The sequence below is a fragment of the Melanerpes formicivorus genome, unplaced genomic scaffold, assembly GCF_026170545.1.
Source record: "Melanerpes formicivorus ecotype bairdi unplaced genomic scaffold, bMelFor1.0.p_v2 SCAF_5, whole genome shotgun sequence".
NCBI lineage: Eukaryota > Metazoa > Chordata > Aves > Piciformes > Picidae > Melanerpes > Melanerpes formicivorus.
Genome location: NW_027142357.1, coordinates 16,324,838 through 16,348,956, shown reverse-complemented (window position 1 = coordinate 16,348,956; position 24,119 = coordinate 16,324,838). Strand labels below are relative to the sequence as shown.

The following is a 24,119-nucleotide window of genomic DNA, read 5'->3' as shown; positions in this document are numbered from 1 at the left end:
TCTGTCTCCCCAGTAAAAAGTCAAGGATGTCCTGAAGCTGCCTGCTGAGAACACCTGCAAACAACCTCTAGTACCTGAGCAAGAACATTCTAGGGCAGATAGACCTAACAGCCTCACAGTTTAACACTCTGACTTTTTCATCCTCTGACTTCTTTTTTCCAGTGTGCCACATCCAGTTTGAAAATATAGAATCATTCAGTTTGGAAAAGACCCCTGGGATCATCAAGTCCAGACATTAACGCTACAAAGTTCACCCCTAAACCATTATTATACAGCAAAATAAATAATCAAGCTGAGCAAGACATATACTGTTTCATTATCTGTGTTAACAATTTTAAAAACACATGTATAGCTGTAGGAACTGGGCAAAACCCAAACTAGACTTTGACTATCAATTACATTTCATTAAATGTCACATTACAAATGTGCATGATCATAAATATTCATCACAGTGAGAATATTCTCCCTTTGAAATAATAGTTTTTTCACCTGCTGAGTAAAAAATGGCAGCAGCAACACCAATGCCTATCGGCCTTTCTCTTTGAATTCAGTATCCCACAGAAATGAAAAGACTTTTAGAAAGGTGTGTCCTTGTTTTTGTGTTGAGATATATGGCCACAGAATTTACAGGATCATACTGTCTAATCTAAGGCTTTTACAAAAGAAAAACCTTCAGACCTCTGTGGCATATGCATGAGAAGTGTTGGTAAGGAAAAGAAATAAGAGGGCCTTCTGAAATCTGAAATGGAGACAGCTTTTTGCCTTCCTTGCTGAACATGAACTTTTCCTGTTTTCAGCTCCCTCATCCTACTCTGCTGGCACTGCTTTTTAACTCAGAGCATATATAAATTTCTGTCTACAGAATGAAAACAACTTGACAAGTTATATTATAATTGAAAGGGAAAAAAAAAACCTCAGAATTCTAGTATCAGCTGAAATAGATACAGAGTTATAACAGTTTCATCATATTCGCACACATAAAATTTGAATTTGTCAGTGTGAAGAATAAGCAATATATACTACTGACTATGCTTGTCAATCACAACCAGTAGCATCCTTGCTAGTAGACTTATAAAAAGCTTTCATTCTGTAACCATTGCTTCTGGGACTAGATTTATTAAAATATTTTAAAAATGGCACCTGTCGAAAAAATTCTTCCATCAGGGCCATGGTCCACCGGTGGTGCAGTTCCCAGGATTTTGCTGGATGGCTTATGTCTGCTGCGTGTAGAATCAGAGACATGGCTTTGGCTTTGTCTACCCTGTCAATTCAAGGACATGCTCCAATTATCTCAAAACAAAAGCAACTGTTAAAGTTCTTTTCTAATACATGAATTCATTGAAAGGCTGTAGATAATGAGCATAATGGAATATAACCTACCCCTCTGTCTGTTGCAGAGTATGTCGCATCGTTTTAATTTGCTGGAAATGACCTGACATGTCTGTGGACAACACCATCTCAATGACCAAGCTACGCAACTCCCTAAGAATAATTAAAAGCAAAACGACTTATTACAATTCATGTATTCTTTGTATGGTACACTTGTTAAACAGTACTTGTTAAATTATAACTTTCTAAATAACACCACGAGGTTTATCACATTTTCTTTAAGCATTTAAATAAATTATTAACAACCTGAACATTGCATCCTAAAGGGATTCTTGTGAAAGCAGCACACTTCAGAAAAGGCACTCCGCAATCAGTCTTTCAGCCAAACTGTTTTGTAATTCCTCTTTTCTAGCGTATAAACTAAAATTACATGTAGCTCTGTCATCCATTATAAGTCTTTATTTTTCAAATAGTAGAGTATACAAAAAACCCCAGTTGTTCTCTAGGCTTACTACCACGAAAAAGGATATATTTCTGTCTTTTATTACTACCTGCATATTAGTGAAGACCAGATATAACACTAAACCTAGCAAGAAGGCTGTGGAAACAGAAGAACAAGAGGTATTGCATCTAAAACACTATCAATGTTATATCAATATATGACCATTATGACAATCTACCCTTCATCTTTAAAATACCTTAATATCTATTCCATGATTCAGAAGAACTTTGGGATTTAGAAATTATCTGTATTGTGGTATTATTGTCAGTCTGGCTCGTCCATCAGCTTTTCATTAAATTAATACAAAAATAGTAAAGCAAGCATCATGTAAGAGAGTGTATTAATTCTGATTGTACACAAAAGTACATTCCTTTTGTCAACATTAATTACTGATTTGAAAAGTTCTGTTTCCTCAATGCAGAAGGACTGTCTATCCTTCTGCATATCCTCCTACATGGAGTCTACTGAGCCTTTGTGTAGAAAATATTTAAATGGCCTAGAAAGATTTATGTGCAAATGTTGCTTATATGTATATTCAGGAACAACTCACAGCATTACATTTTTCATTATGTGGCATATACCCTCACGAGCACATCCCCAAACTTAATGGTGTCCAAATATCAATTACAATAGAACCCTACATTAGTCAGTATCATTGATCTTTCATACTGTATTCATATCCTTGATTTACTCAACAATGATGTTTTTTTAAAGGACTCTTTTAAAAAGGTAAATTGCAGTTTTCTTTAGGGCTGTTAGAATAGTTTTTACAAAAACTATTAAGATTGCTTTTGAGGCAAATTAATTGCATATTTAATCTGATACTTGTCATTGATTTTTGTATAGTTACCCCTGATTTGCTTTGATGTAACTGGAAAAAAGATGCTCACTTCTAGTCAATAGTATGCAGCCATAGCAACTTGTGTTTAGAAAGTGCATTGCCTTATCTGACTTCACAATAAGATACTAATTAATTTGCATCCCAACTGTTCCTCCTCCACACTTCTTTGAAACTGTACTCTTCAAACACAACTTAAACCCATTAAAAAAAAAAAAAAGAAAAAAAAAAAAAGAAAAAAAGAACAGCTCATACTGTATGAAAACTGATCACTTTACACTGTTAAACCCTGTCATTTGTATGACTGAAATAATTATCACTTCCCCTTTCCATGGGAAATTTTCCTAGGAATTTCCCATGTATGAACTTCTAAGAGTAATCAGAAATAAGTTCACCTGTCTGTTATGAGACACACAGAGAAGCAAAATACTGCTTTCAGTTATTGACACTGTCATGGCATCAAACAAACCCTAATTCTTACTTCCGTCACATGAATAAAGATCAAATAATGTAGTGCTGTCCTCACACGCTTCTGAAGATTTTTTGCCGCAAAAAAGCTGCTTAACAGCAAAGAATAGGCTCCCCATCTACAGTCTGCAGCTGTTTCCTGCCTGCATTCCATCCATCATCCACAGAGTGGTGAAAAATTTAGAACTGATGGGGAAATGTTAAATAAAGTTCTAGAGCTACAAATGCTTAACCCACTACCATTACACAGAAGATTACTCTTGGACTTAAATAATTCCTAAATCTCAACTTCCATATTGAAGAAGGCCCCAGCTGGTCTCACAGGTAACTCCTGGACAAAAATCTCTGATCACTTTATTAAGCAGCCCATAGCTACAAGCATGGGGTTAACACAGTTAGTACTGCTCACACTAAAAAAGATATGTAGGTATTGTCATCTTAAGATCTATTACAGAAAGGCTTAACAATATTCACATACTGTGCACAGCAGTTTTGTGGGGCCCACAATTGGAAGATTATTGGGTTTGAGCATATATTGTCCATTTTTCTTAAGTAAACTGTAATGTGCTGTCATCTTTTCTTAACCCTTCTATATCCATATGCCCTATTCATAGTATACTGTAAGGAAACAGATGCAGGATGGTGTGAAAAAATTACATGAATAACGCTGTAATAAACAAGAGACAAGGAGTGGCACATTAATTTCTCAGGAAAGTAGTTAACCAATCAAGAGAAACCAGCTTTACCTGGGTTTGTCCATGGCAAAGATATTTAGTCATCTGGAAACTAATGAAAAAATGCAAGAGCAGGCTAAGATGAGCAACAGCAAATTGGGAACTGAGGACATAAGGTTCATCTTGCAAGTTAAGGAATCCTGCTTCCCTCACACAGAAGAGTGCCAAGGGAATTTGTGAAAGAAAAGATGTTCATTATACATTATTTATAATGCATGTTTTGTTAGTCTTTTTTCTATAGTCATGCAATATACCATTGTATGCCTTATGACTGGAATGATTTGAGACAACAACACCTGGCCACCTATAACTGTTGATACGACACATGGGGTGCTAGAACAGTAGAAGCCTGGTAAATCAAACAAGGGAGACCAAATGCATCTCACTTTAGTAATTTAGGGGTGTGAGAGAAACAAGACAGTATGAAAGACTAGAATACATTTTCAGAGTTGAGAAAAGTGTGAGAAATTACTATGAATGTCACATGTTATCCACAAAGGACACCTCATCAGAATGCTGGCAGTGTTTCTCTGCTAAGAACCATATTCTGTGTTTTAAACTTAATTGAAGCTGACAGTTTATTAGTGCATTTTTCTTCTTAAAGAAGAAAGGCCATGTAGAACAGAACATGTAATACTTATAAAATAATTCTCAGTCATTTTCCTTCATATTGCTGAAATAATTAGCAGAACTACAGTTTAAATAGACAGCAGTGTTAAATTTGATAAAAAAAAACTGAAACTGTTGCAACTCAAGCAAACAGATCTGACAGTAGTCAAGAAATTAATCAGTGCCAGGAAGTACATTAAAAAGTTGAACAAATTATCATTTCAATTTAGTGCCAATTTAGTTCAGTAAAAACTTCAAAACTCTTGCTCAAACAGCATGAATTTTAGTATAGATCCAAGAAGTTCACCCAGTAATAAGAGAAAACTGAAGAACTTCTGTCAAGTGGCTAACAGATCTGACATTGCACCTGTGAACACCTGTATCTGATGACAGCGCAACAGGAATTTTTTAATATTAGCAACAAGTACCAAGAAACCATCACTTCCATGACTGACCCTCTAAAGTACCAGACTTCAACAGGTTGTGCAGTTTCCTAGACTGGCACTTTGGAAAGTACAGACTGCAATTGCCCAGTTAAGTGACAAAGCATAGAAAACCAATCATCTACTTTAGTTGCTTGAGCTTATTAGTCAGGTTGTGCATCTCTACATAGTTTACTTGCCAAATCCTACCAGCTTCAAACTGGCTGCATATAATAGTGGACTGGATCAATGCAGTTGCTCTATACAAACAAAATTTGCAAAACTAAAAAGGAAGTCCTAATTGGGTTACAGCGAAAGATTGAAAAGCAGAAGCAAACATAGTGTGTAATTAAGCAACTTCCAAAAGAACATGGCAGTTTATTATACAGGTTCAAAAACCATGGAGAAATTAAATGCAACAGAAGTTAGAGCAAAGGGTCCATAACTGGACTGGAGAAAGAACTATGGGCAGACCAGACAAAGCAATCTATGCAGAGAAGAGCATGCTTCAGAAATGTGAAGACAGTCTATGACATTCCTCCCTTTATTCTGTTGGAGTTCACTGGAGCAATATGTACAAACATCACACTCCTGGAAACCATAGGCTCCACTTTCTACAGGGAAATATTTTCTTTCACAGGACTTTCCACCCTATCATTCTTTTCATCAGTGACATAACAATAGGGAACAACTGGGATACACTCTACTAGCTGGCAACCAGATTTCTGTCAGCTGCAGCAACTGCATGCAGGGATCACCAAACTACACTCAGTTACAGTGGTCTGCAGTGATGAAGGAGTCAGGACTAGGGAAGCACACAGGCATCTTCAAGACATTCTGGTCCAGTCCTGAACTGAAATTTAACTGTAGAAAGCCTTCCCCTTTCTACCTGGAAGCATTCTGACAGGAAACAATATGAAACAAAGACACTTCAAAAAATACACTCATAGCAACAAGTCTGAAGAGTTGAAAATCATTACCTCTCTACAATGATGGTTTTAAAAGACAGAATATCAGCCTCTGATGGCTGTCTCCTGATATAATCACTTTCTCCATACTCAATAGCTAGGACAAGCAAAAATAGGGTCACAGAGACAGACCTATCAGTGGGAGACCTTCCTGGAAGCAGAACATCTCTCTCTGACTTCATAGTCCCCATGTGTGCAAGAGATTTTAAGGATTTCTGAATAATAGCTATGCTTAGTAAACACAGAAGACTCACTTTAAGCATCTTATACAGCAATCACAGATATACAAAGACAACAGGTCCTTTTTTAAAATGGAGAAAATTTTATCTCTAACACTTGTTCATTTTGGTCTTACAGGTCTTAGTATTTGTGATAATTCAGTTATGATCCTCTTTCTTTCAAGATGTTCAAATTTTGTTCAGGAATTTTGCTACATTTGAGAAGAACAAGAAATGTCATTTCTGTAGCTCTTCTGGGCCTTTATTACTATTGGACTCTCCAAATAGTTCAATTTTTAATGCTTGACCAAGATATGATTATGCTGAGCTGTGCTACACCGAAGATTTCCCAGAGGCAGTAGTACTCAAGCTGGTAGCATTGTGTCACTCTGCACCAAGATTTTGGTTCATTCATAGACAAAGGGAGCCTAGCTTAAGAGTGGTTTTCCTGAAAAGCTATTCCACCTGAGACACTGTCAATAGTCCAACACCATGCTTCCTAAATGCACCTAACTAAAATTATATGGAGTCTTCCAAACAGTACTTTGTTACATCACAGAAGCCTTTCCTAAGCTCTATGTATTGATTAGCCAAAGCTTCTTCCTGCAGTTTGAATTCTTAAAATATACACCACAGGGGAGACCTAGTGGTTTGTTTTATTTTTAAATACTGGAATGAATTTTTATTCATAGAATCAATAAGGTTGGAAAAGACCTCAAAGATCAAGTCCAACCTGTCACCACAGACCTCATGCCTACTAGAGAATGGCACCAAGTGCCACATCCAATCCCCTCTTGAACACCTCCAGGGACGGTGACTCCACCACCTCCCTGGGCAGCGCATTCCAATGGCCAACAACTCTCTCTGTGAAGAACTTTCTCCTCACCTCAAGCCCAAACTTCCCCTGGTACAGCTTGAGACTGTGTCCTCTTGTTCTGGTGCTGGTTGCCTGGGAGAAAAGACCAACCCCCTCCTGGCTAGAACCACAGCAATAAGGTCTCCCCTGAGCCTCCTCTTCTCCAGGCTAAACAATCCCAGCTCCCTCAGCCTCTCCTCAGAGGGCTTGTGCTTGAGGCCTCACAGTAGGTCTTACCTCCAGTCATCTTTGGTTAAATGTGTCAGGATGTTCATTTCCTCTTCTTGCATGAGTTTATATGCAGCACTTACATGATGATTTTCAAGAACAGAACGATCATTGTACAATATTGCAACATCAGACCTAGTGTTAAAAGAAAGGCAGAATTTGCAATAATATCCTGATGATGGCACTGTGGAACATAGGACTGTGTATTCTTTATGAATATTGACTATATCTATCAAATTCTGATAAAGTTTCCATCCTAAATGTATCAAATATTATCATTATACCATAGTATACACAGTTTGAGGGAAAGTAATATTTTTAAATGTGTAATTTTCTTATTTATATAACTGTGACAAAAATTTGTGAATTCTTGGAGCTTCTTCACGGTAGACAACATCACAGAGCAATAGAAATGCTCTAATTAGGCTACTTCAATCTTTGTCAGTACAACCCTTTAAAACACAATGCATCACCAGCAGAGGTGGCTCCACACATAGCATGGGTATTAAGAAATTACTACCCCTGTTCTGAGAGAGATGTGCTTAGGCCCATATCACTCATAAGCAAAAGATTCTGTGATCCTTGTAACAGTGGAATGTAAGAAATGCTAAGCTGAAATTTGATAGAATTCAAGTGCTTCCTTGAGCCAGACCCTTACCTCAACATTAGCAGCCTCAGCAATATCCTTTCCTCTTAATTAAAGAGTAACCTATAACCCCAGAATTACTTTTCACAAATTTCTATATGATTTTAATTTATCATGCTTAGCTACAAGTGTCATCAATCCTTGGGGAATTTGTTTCTTCAAGACCTGAATTGATTTGCTAAGCAACCTCAGGACAGCACTTTCTGCTACACTTCTGATAAAACAATTCCTAAGTGTTTCAGTTTGTGTAAACTGGAATGTCTGTATTAGAGGAATGGTGTGATGATTTAGCAGTACACCTTACTATGAAATTAATGGGGTAACTTCAGCCTCTTGGTCTGCCGAGCAATAGTGTATGTTCAGTGTAACCACCTATGTGTAAGATATGGTACCAGAGAATCTAAAAAAAATAAAATAGGATTGGAAGCTTTATTTAAAGGAAATAAACCATAACCCACATAAATTATCAATATATTTGCATCCATAATCCTGTTAATCAAGGGAAAATCTGTGGTTTGCCAATCACATCTGTTTATGAAGTACAGTGTGAGCTACTTATGACTAGTTTTCAAAAACGCTAAGATTTGCTATGAGTATGTCAGCTATTTTGTCAGCTTTTCTGAGGCAAAATAAGCTTGGAATCATAGTCTTGGGATGTCACATCAGGGCCCAGTTCCACTAGAAAAGAAGAATGAGCTCCATCACAAACCAAATATCTGTTCGCAAGTATACACAAGTAACATTCAAAGTCTAACAACTTAATTAATTTTCCACTTTTGCAATACTTCAGAGCAAAATATTAAGGACAAAAATAGAAAAGTAATATAAACTTGGAACTACAAACTGAAGTTTATTTTTAGACAGACTATGCTGAAGGAGAAAAGAATTATATCTTTATTTCAGCTGCACATACAGAATTTGTTCACTGAAGGTACATCTCGGGGCACAAGTATAATACAGATTTAATTTAAATGTAACCATTGGGCACAATCTGTATGAGTGAGTGGAAACTGATTCTGTTCCAAGTTGTAGCATTTCTAGCACAGGCCTGTTTTGTTAGAATGTGTTAGTGCTCTGCTGAAATATTTTTTCAAGAGCAGATAAAGTGTATTCCTCAACTGAGGATACTGAAAACAAAGTATAGCCTAGTGTAGCAGAACAATGAGATGCTTTGCACTAGGGTAAGTATCAGATATACCATTTTTCATCCAGTAATGAACTAGTCAGTGATTTTCCTTTGATAAACTGAAAATATTTTAAAGAAGAGATGTATATGCTGTTGTTCCAGACTGGAGTCTAGGATGACACACCTGAATGAGATCAGAGTGACTTTCAAACTAGATGACTTTCCAAATTTGTTTTTACAAACCTACTGCAAATGCCATCCAAACCTGCCAGGAGAGGATTTGTGGTAGGTATTTCTAAAGCTGTATTTGAAGGTTTCTACCTCTGTTCTAGGACCAAGTAAGTTTCACACACAACTTGAAACAAAATGTGGCACCTGATTTAAGTGAAGATGTTGCTGAAAATGAAATAGTATTTTTCTGGCAACACTGTGGAAGAAATTATTCAGTCAAAAGTATCTGAATTTAAAAGAGCAAACAGAGGGATAAGGAGTTTTCAAGTCTACACTTTGAATCTTTTAAACTCTCTTGACATGTCAGCTCTTCAAAATATAATGATTTCATACACTATGGAGCTTACTTCTACATGCTTTTACATACTCTGTTTGTTCATGTGAACAGTCCCATTAACTGTACAGAGGTCAAGGAAGCAATTTATAAAATCAGGAATGACCTGGCTACTTCCTAGCTCTATTAGTAAAAGGCATAAAACAGTTCAGCCCAATGAACAGCAAACTCCAGATATAGCACTTAAAAAAACACTTTGCTCACCTGGTCTGAATATGAAAGTTGTTTGTGGTCCCAGTATGTTCATAATCATGGATGGCAGCTGCAAAGATCATTGCTAAAATTTCCAGTTCTGTGAGCCAGTGCTAGCAAGTAAGAAACAAATGATAGTCATATTTTCTGTTACAGCCTAACTCAGAGTAAACACTAAAGTAGTGGAAATGTTTTGCATTACCTTCAATTCAAGTAAAGTTAATTCTTATCTTATTCCAAGTAGCTACGTATCCATAACACTTCAGTATTATTATACAGCAAAATAACTCCTTCTACTTACTATGATTTCTCCAAGAGCAAGTTAATATTCTTACAGTCACTAGTAAAGTAAATACTAGCAGTCAAAAACAGAAGAAGTTCTTACAACAATTACATAGTAAATTTTGCAGACGCTTTGAGTAAGAAGTATCTAATCTGATAGCCTATACATGGCACTTGTCCACATTATGGTGCATTCTGTGCAACCTGTTACAAAGTTAAGGTTTTCATGTGTCTTTTAGTGAACAATATACACAGTTCATCATAAATTCTAGGTACAACGCTGGCATTAACTACATTTTACCACTGTACATAGCACTAAAAGTAGAGCCATTGGAGATTTTACAGTTATAAATTTTATTATACTTTGTAGTAATGCAAAAAAAGGCTGCATAAGGCTAGTATAAATTTACACAGAACAAAAGGTAATACAGGTCATATATAGAAAGTAATTCAGACCCTGGAGTTTTGTTCACTTTTATACCTCTTGCTAACTTAGGCTGCTCTGTATTGCATGATTTGTAAAATAACTTCTGCTATTTTATCTTTCAAGTTCTATTTCTTGAATGATAAGTCATCTTTGAGAAGAAAATTTACTCTATCTAAAAATGGGGGCAGAAAAATCATACGATTATTAACCCCCACAGTCATAGGACTGATTAAGTCAAATGCCAGTCAAGCATTTCCACACATATTTCAGACTTTTCTAGTGTAGAAGTAAGCTTCTGTACTAAAGGACTGAATAGTGATCTCATCCTTACACACCCATATATGCACATATATGTGTATGAATGGATATATCATGTAAAAGCTGCTAATAGTAGTACTTCTTTCAATGAAGAAGAAAGAGTGAAGACTCATAAGTAATGTGATGATAATTAAATAAGTCACTCAGTGACAAAATAAGACTGCTAAAGAACAACAAGTACTGGCTGTTGGTGAAGTAGTATAGATTTTTAAAGTTCACAGCAGAGAAATGAGAATGTACTGTGAGCAGTTCTAAAAAAGGAAACTATGACCTTCAACATATTGTGTGCCACAAGAAACCAGACTGTGACCAGTCCTGGCTTTCACAATGTTTTCAACATACCAAAGAGAATAGAAACCAAATAATTATAAGTTAACTAAAGCTAAGCATAAACTTTTTCTTTATGATCAGCTCTTTCAATAGGCAAAATAGATGCTAGACAATGTGTTCACAAATAGCAAACTATTCCTTACAAAGAACATCTATGGGCTACACAGAAACTTCATACAGTACTATATGAGAGTGAGTATTCCAGGGACTGTAGGTGTATACTCAAAATTCAGATAAGCATTGAAATCAGAGAATGAGAGAACTGCTTTGGCTAAAGAATTTCTAAGAAGGTAGGAGAAAGCTCTTGGAGAGTTAAATGTTTTTCTCAAAGAGAGAGGGAAAAGCAGGTATCTGGAGGCCTGCAAGACTGAAAAGAGCTGGAATCTGCTTACGTCCTGACATGCAGATATGATAGCCATTGGAGAAGATATTTTCTTATTGACAGATGTTTTCCAATATTATAAGTGGATTATAAGTAAAGACATTTATTTCAACTTTCCATGGGCTCTGGCTCCTTTTTTAAAAAAACAAAACCAAAAATAAAAAAACCAACCCATGATGGATCTCAAAAATTAGTCAGAAAGGGAATCTCTCACTTATTGACAGGAGAGTCATTTTTTCCTATAATTTCAGCAATACAGGTGTGTGGGAGGAAAAGGGATGGTGGGAAGATGATCGATGACTCAAAAGTTCTTTACAAGATGTATTCCCTGGGACTTGGATTCTTAAATCTTTATAAAGATGAAGATTTTATAAATGCAGAGTTGAGTTATATATTTCAGTTGCATCATCTGGGATTTACTCTCTTGGGAAGGTTAATAGATTGTGTGCCATCTGTGATATCTAACTTTCTAACACATTGATCTGAGATGGTTGGATCTTGCCTTTTAAGATAGACAGTAACTTACGGAAAACACAATGATAATTTTACTTTTTTTCAACTATGACTGAGTATGTAATTTCTCAGTGGAATCTCTCTAAGGGCTTGTGGAGAAGCACAAATTCTGACTGGCCCACTATTTTTGGCAAATGATTAAATATGACTGTTTTCCAGGTATCTATAAAAGATACAAAAAATGTGACCTTAAAAATGGGAATCATGAAAAAGATTTTCTAAAACTCAGCTTCAGTATGAAGCTTCAGTATGTCTTGAAGAAATGAGGAAGGAAAACAATAATTCTTTGCAAGACTTGAGAGTATCCTTAAGATACAGTGAAAGCACAAGAACTTCAACTCTGCAAAAACCACAGAGCGATTCAATACAGAATTGCATCAAATTGAGTCCTGTCTAGTTATTTGTTAGAGGATACAATGGAGTTAAAAAAGGCCTTACAATGGACATACTCTGAAAACGGTAAGTTTGAGGAACAAACCCCAAAGCATTATAGAGTACAGTTCTGTGGGGTTGACCAGTGAACAGGAAAAAAACCTCAGCAAGTTAAATAGAACATTTGCATGATACTGATGTGTTCTCAAACAGCAAATGACATTTGGGACAGAAATACCTTGCAAGCTGCAGAATCACTAGACCTTCTTTCAAACACTGATTTATATAAACTTTCCTTCTGTCTGACAAGTTGTATCTGTTTGAAGGCAATCTTGACCAAGTTCTGTCCTAGTTAGATATCTTTCCAAGAACTTTCCAAAATCTTAATTCAGCAATTGAAAAGTGAATATTAAAAACCTGGCTTAATTTTGTAGGAATGTTTTGTAGCAATGTTGCAATAGTAATGAGGTTTAACAGCTAAGTAACTGTAGTAAAGCCTAACCTTTTCTGAATATAGTTGTCTAAATCACATGAAAGTACAGTTACAAGGTTAAGATGCTGATATTGTAGAACTTGAGTTGGAGAGGCCTATCTCATTCTCATATCCATCCAACAGAAGAGCAGATATTCAAATACAAAACAGGTTCCTTCATTCGCTGTTCAGAGGTACACAGAATGTGTGGCAAAGTCATTTAATCATTGACTAAACATCCCAAATTAACTAGAATAGCCCTGAAGTTGCAAACTTGTCCAGGCATCACACACACAAAAAAAAAAAAAATCTGGATGTTATGGCCTTTTTTGATGGGCTAAGGGAATTCCTATAATATAACAAAGGGATTTTCCTCCCTGTTAAGCTGCTCATTCAGGTGTATACGTGCAACAAAGACAAGTCTCATGCCACTTAAAGCTTGTAGTTTATCTTACAGTAGAAGACAAAGGTAGGATATGAATCATGATGTAATCTCTTCAAGGTTTTTCTTATATTAAAATGTTATTTTCATACATGAAGATTGTACACAACTTTGATTTGACGTCATCTTTGCAACAGCTGTCTAGCCTACGTTTCAGTCTGATGAACATCCTTTCGCAAGAAAACACCTCAATGTGAAAAGGAATCTTAGCTGCCTTCAGTCTGCATGTAGTACTTGTACTAAATTGTAGCTTTAAAACTTGATACTTAGAATACTAAGATGGTAAAACACTTCCTTCTAACAGTACACTCAAACCCTCCAATGCCTGGGGACTTGTTCTTGCCTCTACTGAAGCCAAAGGCAAAGCTTTCAGTGAGAAAAGGCTTAACAAGTGAATGACTGTCATTTATTGTGTATATATTGCAGCACAAACATCTAAAGTCTTATGGAATTGGTTCATGGCTCTGCAAACAGAAATTACTGTCACTTTCCAAGTGCATTCATAATGAAGACAAAACATCTATAGGCCATTGACAGAGATGCCTGTTTTCTTTCAGTCAGTATTTACTTTTTTCCTAGCAAGCTGATAGTGAGGAGATTCCCACTGCTGGTGTTAAATCTAAGACAAGTGTTTAGGGGGAAAAACGCTTGCACAGACTCACTTTAGTTCCAAAGTGCAAAAAAAAAATAATAAAAAAAAAAATGCAATCTTCTACCTACTATAGCCACATACAGTATAGAAGAGTAGTCCTAAATAAGGGTACAAACTAAAAGAAAAAGCAGCTGATGAGTATTTAAGTAAGCCTGCATTGATTCAGTATGTTTTTCTATGGCCAGGGCCTCAGAAGAAATTAAAGCTTCCCTGTTTGATCACACCTCCCAGGCTCTGATGTGGAAGTGAGACAATCTCACCTGCCCACTCCTGCAAATATGTCTCCTTCAGTATGATATATAATACAGAAGCACAGGAAAAGAAAAGCAAAAAAGGATTTAAGTAGGATCATTTTTCTCCTTTATTCCTCTGTATAAGGAGTTTGAGCCTGGAAGAACTATTAAAGTTACGTCACATTCACAGCCTGAATGCTAGTTTGGAATCTATCTCTGTACAATTTTCAAGGGAGTTTTTTTCCTTTAGAAAAGACACATGTATACTTTTTAGCCAAAACAGCAGAGTCTGAGAAAAGAAGCAAATTGATCTTGGCAGTATTTCTTACCATGATACCAGTGTGAATCAGTATGTAATGCACAGTTTGAGTAACATCGGCTGCATGGATCAAATTATGATATGGATTTTTGTATTTGCTGTAACCAACTTCAAGAGCTTCAGCAAATGAAATAAGATTTGGAACAGGGATCTAGGGGAAAGCAAACATTAAAATAATATTATTTTGTTTTCCTGCTACAGCTGCAAAGCTGATCATGCAATAAATAAAATAAATAAATAAATACAAATAAATACGCCACAGATCTTATATGCCTCTACATACACCACACACAGCATGTCCCTAGTGTACAAGAGACTGAAGAACAATCAACCAGTTTCCAAGGTATGTCTGTCTGTCTGTACCAGGAATGCATATATTCCTCATATAATAAAGGCATGACAGACAGGAGTCTAACAATAGGACCATCTTTTCTTCAGTTTTACCTTGCCTGAGAAGTTTTCACTGAATTTGATAGTATGACTTCCCTTCCTTCTGGTGATAAAATTGAGAGCAGCCCTGCAGAAAAGGACTTTGGGGTATTGGTTGATGAGGAGCTGGACCTGAGACAGCAATGCACTTGCAGTCCAGCAGGCAAATCACATCCTGGCCTGGGGTGCATCAAATAAAGCATGGTCAGCAGGTTAAAGGAGGTGGTTCTCCCACTCCACTCTGTTCTGGTGAGACCTCACTTGGTGTACTGTCTCCAGTTATGGGACCCCCAACACAAGAGACTAATAGACCTGCTAGTGTGGGTCCAGAAGAGGGCCACAAATGCAATCAGAGGGCTGTAGCACCTCTCCTACAAAAACAGGCTGAAAGTATTGGGGCTGTTCAGCTCACAGTAGATAAGACTCTGGGGAGACATTTCAGTTTCTGAAGGGGACCTAAAGAAGGCTGGGGAAGGATTGTTTAGAAGGGCTTGTAGTGATAGGATGAGGGGCAATGGAGCAAGGTAGATTTAGGTTGGACGTAAGGAGGAAGTTCTTTACAATGAGAGTGATAAAATACTGGAACCAGCTGCCCAGGGATGTGGTTGAGGCCCTGTCCCTGGAGATATTCAAGATCAGACTTGATGTGGCCCTGGGGAGCCTAGTCAAGTTGGAGGTGCCCCTGCTCACTGCAGGGGGATGGGACAAGATGACCTTTGAGGGTCCCTTCCAACCCAATGTAATCCGTAAATATGTGTAAGTATGGGTACTATCTAGTCCCCTTTTTTACCCCATTGTGCTGGTTTTGGCTGCAGTAGAGTTAATTTTCTTCATAGTGGTTAGTATGGGCCTAATGTTTTGGATTTGTGCTGGAATCAGTGTTGCTAATTCAGTGATGTTTTTGTTATTGATGGGCAGTGTTTACACAGTCAAGGACTTTTCTGCTTCTCACACCACCCCACCAGCAAGTAGGCTTGGGATGCACAAGAATCTGGGAGGGGACACTGGCAGGACAAACTGACCTGAGCTAACCAAAGGGATATTCCATACTATATGATGTCACCCTCACCAATAAAACTAGAGAGAAGGTTTTTCAGAGGGCTGCTGCTTGGGGACTGGCTGGGCATCTGTTCATTGGTGTTGAGCAATTATTTTCATTTTCACCAGTTCTCTTTCTTGGGTTTCCCTTCTATCTTTCTTATTCTTCTTTTCATCACAATATTACAATTATGAATAATAATAATAATTTTATTTATTCATGTTAATTATTTAACAGCTCATGAGTATTCTCATTTCTACCCTTCCAATTTTCTTCCCCTCCTCCTGCTGAGAAAAGGGGTGAGTGAGCAGTCATGTGGTGCTTAGTTGTCAGCTGGGGGTTGCTGACATAATTTCATTATATAAGGATTTTTTCTGTATTTAAAAGCCCTGCAAGGTAAACAGTGATATTGAAAATTTGCTTAGCCCACTGAGCCAGGAACTCTCTGACTGTGTCATTAGTGATAGTCCTGGTGTGGTTCTGATTTCAGGCACCCAGAGCTTGAAGGGAAAAGCCTGATGGGAAAAGCTGAGTCTGAGTTATCAGTGAAAATTAAAATATTTAAACTAACCTCAGAATGAGGAAGCCTCTTCAAAAGCAACATGGAATTTTGCAGTGGTGACATTTTGAAACTATAATGAAGCTTTCATTCAGTACCATTATAATGATAAATTTGGCATTTTGATCCATTTTTAATCTTAAGTCTTTCAAATTTGGTATAGGTACTTCATTTTGTATTGCAAAAGCCTTCAAACATCACAGAAAAGAAGTCTTCTCTTCATGGATTCCCCAAATTGGTTAAAAGAGGAAGGTTCATCTGAACCCCCTGAACAGTGGTGGGCAACATTCTATGATCTAGACTACGAAAAACAGTTTTTTGCCTTATTAGGAATCTTTGTTTCATGAAACTGGGACACTGATTCAGCATGGATGAGTAAATAGGCTGTGTACATAATCTGTTTATGTAGTGCTTACAGCATTTAGCTGCTCAGTAGAACCATCCCATCCCAAACTGGCTTAACTTGCGTCTACATAGCTTTCCATTTTTTTGGCAGCATAAAAATTTGCATGCTCTGAGTGAAAGTTCCACTTGATACAATGTTCAATTTGCCACATTCCCTGAAATTTTACACTGCATTGTACAATAAAAAACATTTCAAGCGTACCCTGGCCTCCTTGTATTTATAATTTGACATATATTTGTGGCTAATTTCTGACCTTGAAACGGCTCAGAAGGTCATATCGGGTTAACAGCTCATACATCATAAATTTCAGACTGTGCTCTCCACTTGCTTCATTTAGGGCAAATACGTCAAAAGACCACTTATCAACATCCTGTAGATGACAGGAAAAGAAAAGAACCATAAAATTGACATCTCTTTAAGTAGGCTTCCAGTTAATTTCTGCAAAAGACATTCGGGGGATTTATGAAGGGCAGAAGGAAAATTGTGGCTTCTTATCATTCAACTCTTTCAAACTCCTACTGTAGATAATACAAGAATGACTATTTCGATATTAATAATTAAAAGAGAGTTGTGCCAGATATGAATAAAATACTTGCAATGTAATCTATGCAATTCTATATGCTTCAAATCAAAGCCCTTAATCTTTCAAATTTAACTTTCTGCATACAAATTGTCTATGGAACTTCGTGGAGTTGATGTGAATACCCATCCTTTGAACAGGCTATGCCATCAACATTATAGGCATATAACAATTTTAAAATAATATAACAGTGTTTGACTTTCAGGGGAAAAGGTGAGGTACTACATTCTCAAGAAATATCTTTTTTTTAATTGTATACATAGCCATAAGGACTTTGTTACTATAAAAGATTGCCTTTTGGATGAACTATAACTGAAAGCAAATTCTGTCCTTATTCCATAAGCTGCAGTCTTTTGTTAGCTCTATCCCAATAAGACTTCTCATTTTTCTTTCCTAAAAAGGAAACGAATGCTGCTGTCTCAGACACTGATCACTGTACCACTGGAAGCTGATCAAACCATGTCTCACATTTCTGTAAAAGTTTCTACACAAATATCATTCTATTGCTCTAATAACACTTAAATGAAATCATATCTAATCAGAGAATACAAAATCATTATATGCTATTTGTGAATTTTTATCTATTAATTTTTCTATTCTGCATGCTCAGTTCTGTAGTGCTAACTACCGCTAGGACACATTCAGTAGAAAAATAGATTCACTTCACTCTAAAAGTCACTAAAAGTAAGTACAAATACATACAAATTCTACAATGATTAAACTTATTTCACCTTAAATGTTGCTATCACTTCTGCTGGGTAAGCCAAATCAACCATGCTAGAAGTTTTTCGGTACATCCTAAAAGAACAAATAAAATATTAAGCACTCCTTTTAAAAGTACTGGAACAATTTATCTCTTTTTTTTTTTAAAAAAAAACCTCTTCTTTCACATTTAATGAAGTAACACTAAGCTATTTAAGGGTCTAATACCAAATATTACATAAATCTTTTTATGAACTTGAGAAAAGCTCCTTTGCTGCTATTTACTCTTTTATGTTAGTGCAGTCTTTTGTACATTTTAATGTAGATGTTTCAAAGCCGTAAAGTTCATTATCAGAATTTTCCAAAATCCAGGGAATTTCATTACAAATTTAGAGGTTTCATCTTGATTTCAGTATAGAAAGAATGATTGCACAAACCAAAATATAAAGTCTGTCTCAAAGATATGCTTCAAGTTAATAATTTGAGGCATCTAATAATTTAAGGGACAGACACTGTGGTTAACTGCAGTGCTTGCATAAGACAACAAAGCTCTCACCTTTCTACAAAAATCCCAGCCTGTACAGCGTGCACAATGCTTCGGAATTTGGGCTTTTCTTCAGGTCTTCTCCTCACTACCCCCATTTCCCTTGTGAATGTAGAAGCTAACCAGTCCCGCACTTCCAGCGGGACTGAATCCGATTGAATGTCAGACAGGCCAGAATCCTCAGTGTCCAAAAGCTTCCTACAAAAAATACAAAGTAACTGGAAAGATGGCAGAAAGAAGCAAAAGGGGTCTGGACAGGTGAATAGCTAACAAAACTTAACTTGAGCAGAGGTTTTCTGTAGAATTGACTCAGCCTACCAATAGGGTTGGCTTTCTGGGCTGCAAAGTACACATTGCCAGCTCACATTGAGCTTCTTATCAACCAGCACCCCAAAGTCCTTCTCAGGACTGCTCTCTATCCATTCTCTTCCCAGCCTGTATTTGTGTGTAGGACTGCCCCAACCTAGATGCAGGACTTTGCACTTGGCTTTGCTGAACTTCATGAGGTTGGCATTGGCCCACCTCTCCAGCCTGTCAAGGTTCCTCTCAATGCCTTTCCTTCCCTCCACCATGTCAACTGCATCACACAGCCTGGTATCATCAGCAGACTTGCTGAGGGTGGACTCCATCCCACAGTCCATGTCACGCACTGACCCCTGAGGAACACTACTCATCACTTGGTTTCATTTAGAGATCATGACATTGACCATCACTCTTTGAGTGATCAACTGTTAAGTCAATTCCTTATCCACAAAGTGGTCTCCCCATCAAATACATATTTTTCCAATTGAGAGACCAGGATGTCATGGGAGATAGTGTCAAACACTTTGCACAAGTCCAAATTGTTCTTTTCTTGTCTGGCAAAACAGGCTGCCAGATTCATCAAGCATGATTTGCATTTGCTGAAGCCATGTTGGCTGCTACTAATCACATCCTTGTTTTTCATGTGCCTCAGCAGAGTTTCAAGGTAGATCTGCTCCATGATCATGCTGGGCACAGAGCTGAAATTGACCAGCCTGTATTTCCTTAGGTCTTCCTTTTTTCCCTTTTTGAAAATTGAGTTTGTTTCCCCTTTTCAGTATGAACTTCACCAGATTGCCATGACTTTTCAAACATGATGGAAAGCGGCTTGGTAACTTCAGCTGCTAGTTTCCTCAGAACTCACAGATGGATTAATCTCTTAACTATTTTCCACATATTTCTGACCTTTGGAAGAATAAGATTTCCCTTGTGTAAAATTACTCACATACATCGCTAGAAATAAATAGCCTTTAAATAAATTCACTTCTTCTCTAATTATAGGCACAGGGTTCATTTATGGGCCTACACACCTGAATAAATGGATGGTTAGACAGATACATAATCTGAAGGTAATTTTTTTTAGAAAGAGAAGTAAATTCAGGTACATATTGCATGATACAAACTATGCTTAATGATCACAAATTCTTAGAATCCAAATCAGCTCATCTCAAGGTTTGTAGCTTCTGTCATTTTTTAAAAATCTATTTCTAACTTGATTACAAAAATTATTATTTCCATTACATTTATATATATATATATATATATATACAGACAATGTTGTGGATTCTGTTGTGGGAAGTATAAAATAATGGAAAAAATGATGAGCCCCATGTTGCTAATTAGCACCTGGTTACCAGAGCAGGCACAGAGGCTGGGTGGAGACCCTGTGGTCTTTGTTGCCATGGCACTGGGCAGAATGGAAGGGGCAAGATGGAGGCCCACATTTCCATTCTTCCACTTATCACCTGCAACACTACTGACCAGAGGAGTCATACTAAAAAACCCAAGAAAAATCTTGTACAACTGGTAAAGGAACAACTTGTTGATCGCCAGGAATGATGACTTAACTGTAGTCCAACCCTCACCCCCACTCTGCAGAACTGTAGATCATGAGGTATGTCCCAATTTCATCTCTCATTTGAAGGAGATCAGGAGTTCAGTGCCAAAGGGCTGGGAGAGATTGATGGGTTTGCCCCACTCACATTGCCCCTGCCCTGCAGCAAGAACACCTTTTAAGTAAGATTGGCAACCTCAGCTTTGCTGAGTGCTTCCCTGGAATATCAAGTTTGTGACCACAACCATAGTTTGGAGCTATTGAGAAATTCTGTAGTTCAGTGTGTTTATCACTGACAATCTTAAAGAATCTGTGTATGTTACATGGAAATAAACTGCACTGTCCATGCACCCAACTGTTTATATTGAATGTGGCTGGGCCTACAGCAGACAGGCTGTTTGGGTACCTGGTGCCAGGCCTATAGTATCAGCAACTGCCATAGCATTAATAGAGAAGTCCAGCTGCCCCGAGCCCCTCTGATCTCTGGTGACCTGCTAGAACATAAGGGGGCTTCATCTCTTACTGAATTTATATTTCTCTAAATGCAACACCTGTGAAATACATTAAATTACTCACTTTTTACTTGCTGACTGTGAAAACACGTCTTTAAAATAATCCAAATTAAGCATATGTATTCAAGACATAGAAATATCAAAAATTTTAAACCAGCACTTTTACTTACACTTTACAAAATGCACATGTAGATATAGAAATTTGACTAAATATAACAAAAAGATTCACCAGAAACATCAGAACTCGTACACATTAGCCAGAAGTACTAACATCACGTCAGCATCTACCTTACAGTAGCTGCAATTTTCTTTCTGACCCAACGATGGTAAGCTTTTGCTTGGCCACAAGCATATTTTCTCACACGGGTCTTGTTCTTTTTACGTTCAGCCATTTTGCAGGTTTTTTGCTGGTCCCTAAGTCTATTGATGCACATTACTGAGTGAATGCACCAGGGAAATCACATGGCCCCAGATGCCTTTCCTTGCTGTTACTATTTCTGTTGCTCAGAACTTACTGTAACTAAGGTTAACTGTTTGAGGTGTATTATGATGTCACTCTGATGCAATCACTGACCATTAGCATATCATCATTTCATTGAATATCCTCCACAATACAACACTGTTTATAAATACTGAGGAAAAAACATAAGTCTGACGTGTATATTCAGATTATATTCACAAGGCTAGAAACTCTGGCATAGAAAATATTTAGAGCAGAGTGACTGCAAGGTCCATAGCCTCACCCTCCAAATCAAATGAACTGAAGATCACAGAATCACAGAATGTTAAGGGTTGGAAGGGACCTCATAAGATCATTTAATCCAACCCCCTTGCCAGAGCAGGATCACCTACACCAGATCACACAGGAATGCATCCAGGCAGGTTTTGAATATGTCCAGAGAGGGAGACTCTACAAACACCCTGCTGTTCCAGATCAGAGATGGCAAGCATTTACTTTATGGTTTAAAGATACATAATACATTCTGGTTCAAAGAAACATAATCTCCATTTTCAAGAAGGGAAAGAGGGATGACCCAGGGAACTATAGGCCAGTCAGTCTCACCTCTGTGCCCGGTAAGATCATGGAGCAGATCCTCCTGGAGGAATAACGAAGAGGTAATTGAGCACTATAAGCATGGCTTCATGAAGGGCAAATCCTGCCTGACAAACCTGGTGGTCTTCTATGACAAGGTCACAACATTAATAGATGAAGGCTGAACAACTGACGCCATTTACCTGGATCTGAGCAAAGCCTTCAACACTGCCCCGCACTACTTCCTGGTCTCCAAGCTGGTGTACTATGGGTTTTATGGATGGACCATTCAGTGGATACAGAACTGGCTTGAGGGCCACACCCAAAGGGTGACTGTCAATGGGTCCACGTCCAAGTGGAGGACAGTGACAAGTGGAGTCCCTCAGGCATCAGTACTGGGACCTGTCTTGTTCAACATCTTTGTTGGTGACATGGACAGTGGCATTGACTGCACCCTCAGCAGGTTTGCTGATGACACCAAGCTGTGTGATGCAGCAGACACACTGGAGGGAGAGGGAGACCATCCAGAGGCACCTTGCCAGGCTGGAGAAGTGGGCCCATGACAACCGCATGAAGTTCAACAAGACCAAGTGCAAGATCCTGCATCTGGGTTGGGGCAATCCCAAGCACTGATATAGGCTGGGCAGCGACTGGCTTGAGAGCAGACCTGAAGAAAAGGACTTGGGGATGCTGGTGGATGAGAAGCTCAACCTGAGCCACCAATGTGCACTTGCAGCCCAGAAAGCAAATCCCATCCTGGACTGCATCAAGAGAAGCATAACCAGCAGGTTGAGGGAGGTGATTCTCCCCTTCTACTTCACTCTGGTGAGACCCCACCTGGAGTACTGTGTCCAGTTCTGGAGCCCCTACTGCAGAAAGGATCTGGAGGTGCTGGAATGTGTCCAGAGAACGGCCACAAGGATGATTAGAGGTCTGGAGCACCTCTCCTATGAGGAGAGATTGAAGGAATTTGGGCTATTCAGTCTGGAGAAGAGAAGGCTCCAAGGAGACCTAATTGTGGCCTTCCAGTATCTTAAGGGGGCCTACAAGAAAGCTGGGGAGGGACTTCTTAGGGTGTCAGGTAATGATAGGACTAGGGAAAATGGGGAAAAAATAGAAATATGAAATATGAGGAAGATATGCATGCAGGAAGGAGGAAGGAGAGGGGAAGGCTTGGGTTATTTAATTCTGTTTTTTCCATGAGTGGAACTCCCATTGACACTTGTGGGAATAAGATATGGCCCTTGGCATTTCAGTTTAGCAATCAATTAATACTGCAGTCATAGTACTAGTAAGCTGATTTTCTTGTCACAGTACTGTGGTTTTTTGCCAAGAGTAATTTTTCAAAATTTGAGTAGTGATGATTTCTACCTCTTATTTAATTTCATCAGAATTTTAAATATAGTAATGGACTAGTCAGAAGTATATTTCTTTTCCCTTAGGAATATATCACATGTATTATGGAAGAGAAGAAAGATAAGGGGGAAAAAAAAAAAAAAAAAAGAAGAAAAAAGTAGATCATGACTATAGAGAAAAAAAAATCCATCAATACTGAGCAGTCATGCTTCTGCCTAGCAGGGTAGGTGAAAGATTTCCAGAGGGATTGAGCATTAGGTATGAACTCTTTACCATTTAGTGAATTAACCAAAGTAATATTCAACCCCTTAAGAGTAAACTGATCAAGGTCCTTTTCTAGGTCTAAAATGCAAAAGGCAAAGAATTTATAGTCCAAATAGCCAATTAACATTTTTCTCTAGTATGTGTGTTCTAGTGTCTCACTATTGTCCCGAGTGTGAATCAATATATTCAGTCAATATTTACACCTTCTGTAGTCCACTGCATTTTCCACTAACATCCACTAAAAGATCCTCAACTCCCACTGAGCATAAACAAATTGCAAAAATGGTTGAGGTGCCTTTTTGTACATAAAGGTCTTTATAAATGGGATGAAGAATTTACCAACATATTGTACCAACATATTCTCAGAAGAATTGTCCTTGTATTAAGAAGTGCCAAC

The 24,119-nt window shown here is 37.8% G+C and overlaps 2 protein-coding genes across 6 annotated transcripts in view; one reads left to right on the top strand and one right to left on the bottom strand.

Moving 5' to 3' along the window:
• Window positions 1-1,773, top strand: part of PPP1R1C (protein phosphatase 1 regulatory inhibitor subunit 1C) — an 87,288-nt gene extending 85,515 nt beyond the window's left edge. For both annotated transcript variants that reach the window (XR_010987352.1, XM_068138430.1), the window contains exon 6: window positions 1,398-1,773. The gene's annotated coding sequence lies outside the window, so the exon portion shown is untranslated. The remainder of the gene's footprint in view (window positions 1-1,397) is intronic.
• The window catches only part of PDE1A (phosphodiesterase 1A), a 219,209-nt gene that overhangs the window by 23,177 nt on the left and 171,913 nt on the right, over window positions 1-24,119 (bottom strand). For all 4 annotated transcript variants that reach the window (XM_068138424.1, XM_068138423.1, XM_068138425.1 and 1 more), the window contains 8 exons: window positions 18,715-18,900; window positions 18,188-18,254; window positions 17,130-17,246; window positions 14,454-14,594; window positions 9,714-9,814; window positions 7,182-7,307; window positions 1,381-1,482; window positions 1,141-1,261 (listed from right to left, as the gene is read on the bottom strand). In XM_068138424.1, the coding sequence (XP_067994525.1) occupies window positions 1,141-1,261; window positions 1,381-1,482; window positions 7,182-7,307; window positions 9,714-9,814; window positions 14,454-14,594; window positions 17,130-17,246; window positions 18,188-18,254; window positions 18,715-18,900 (961 nt within the window). The remainder of the gene's footprint in view (window positions 1-1,140; window positions 1,262-1,380; window positions 1,483-7,181; window positions 7,308-9,713; window positions 9,815-14,453; window positions 14,595-17,129; window positions 17,247-18,187; window positions 18,255-18,714; window positions 18,901-24,119) is intronic.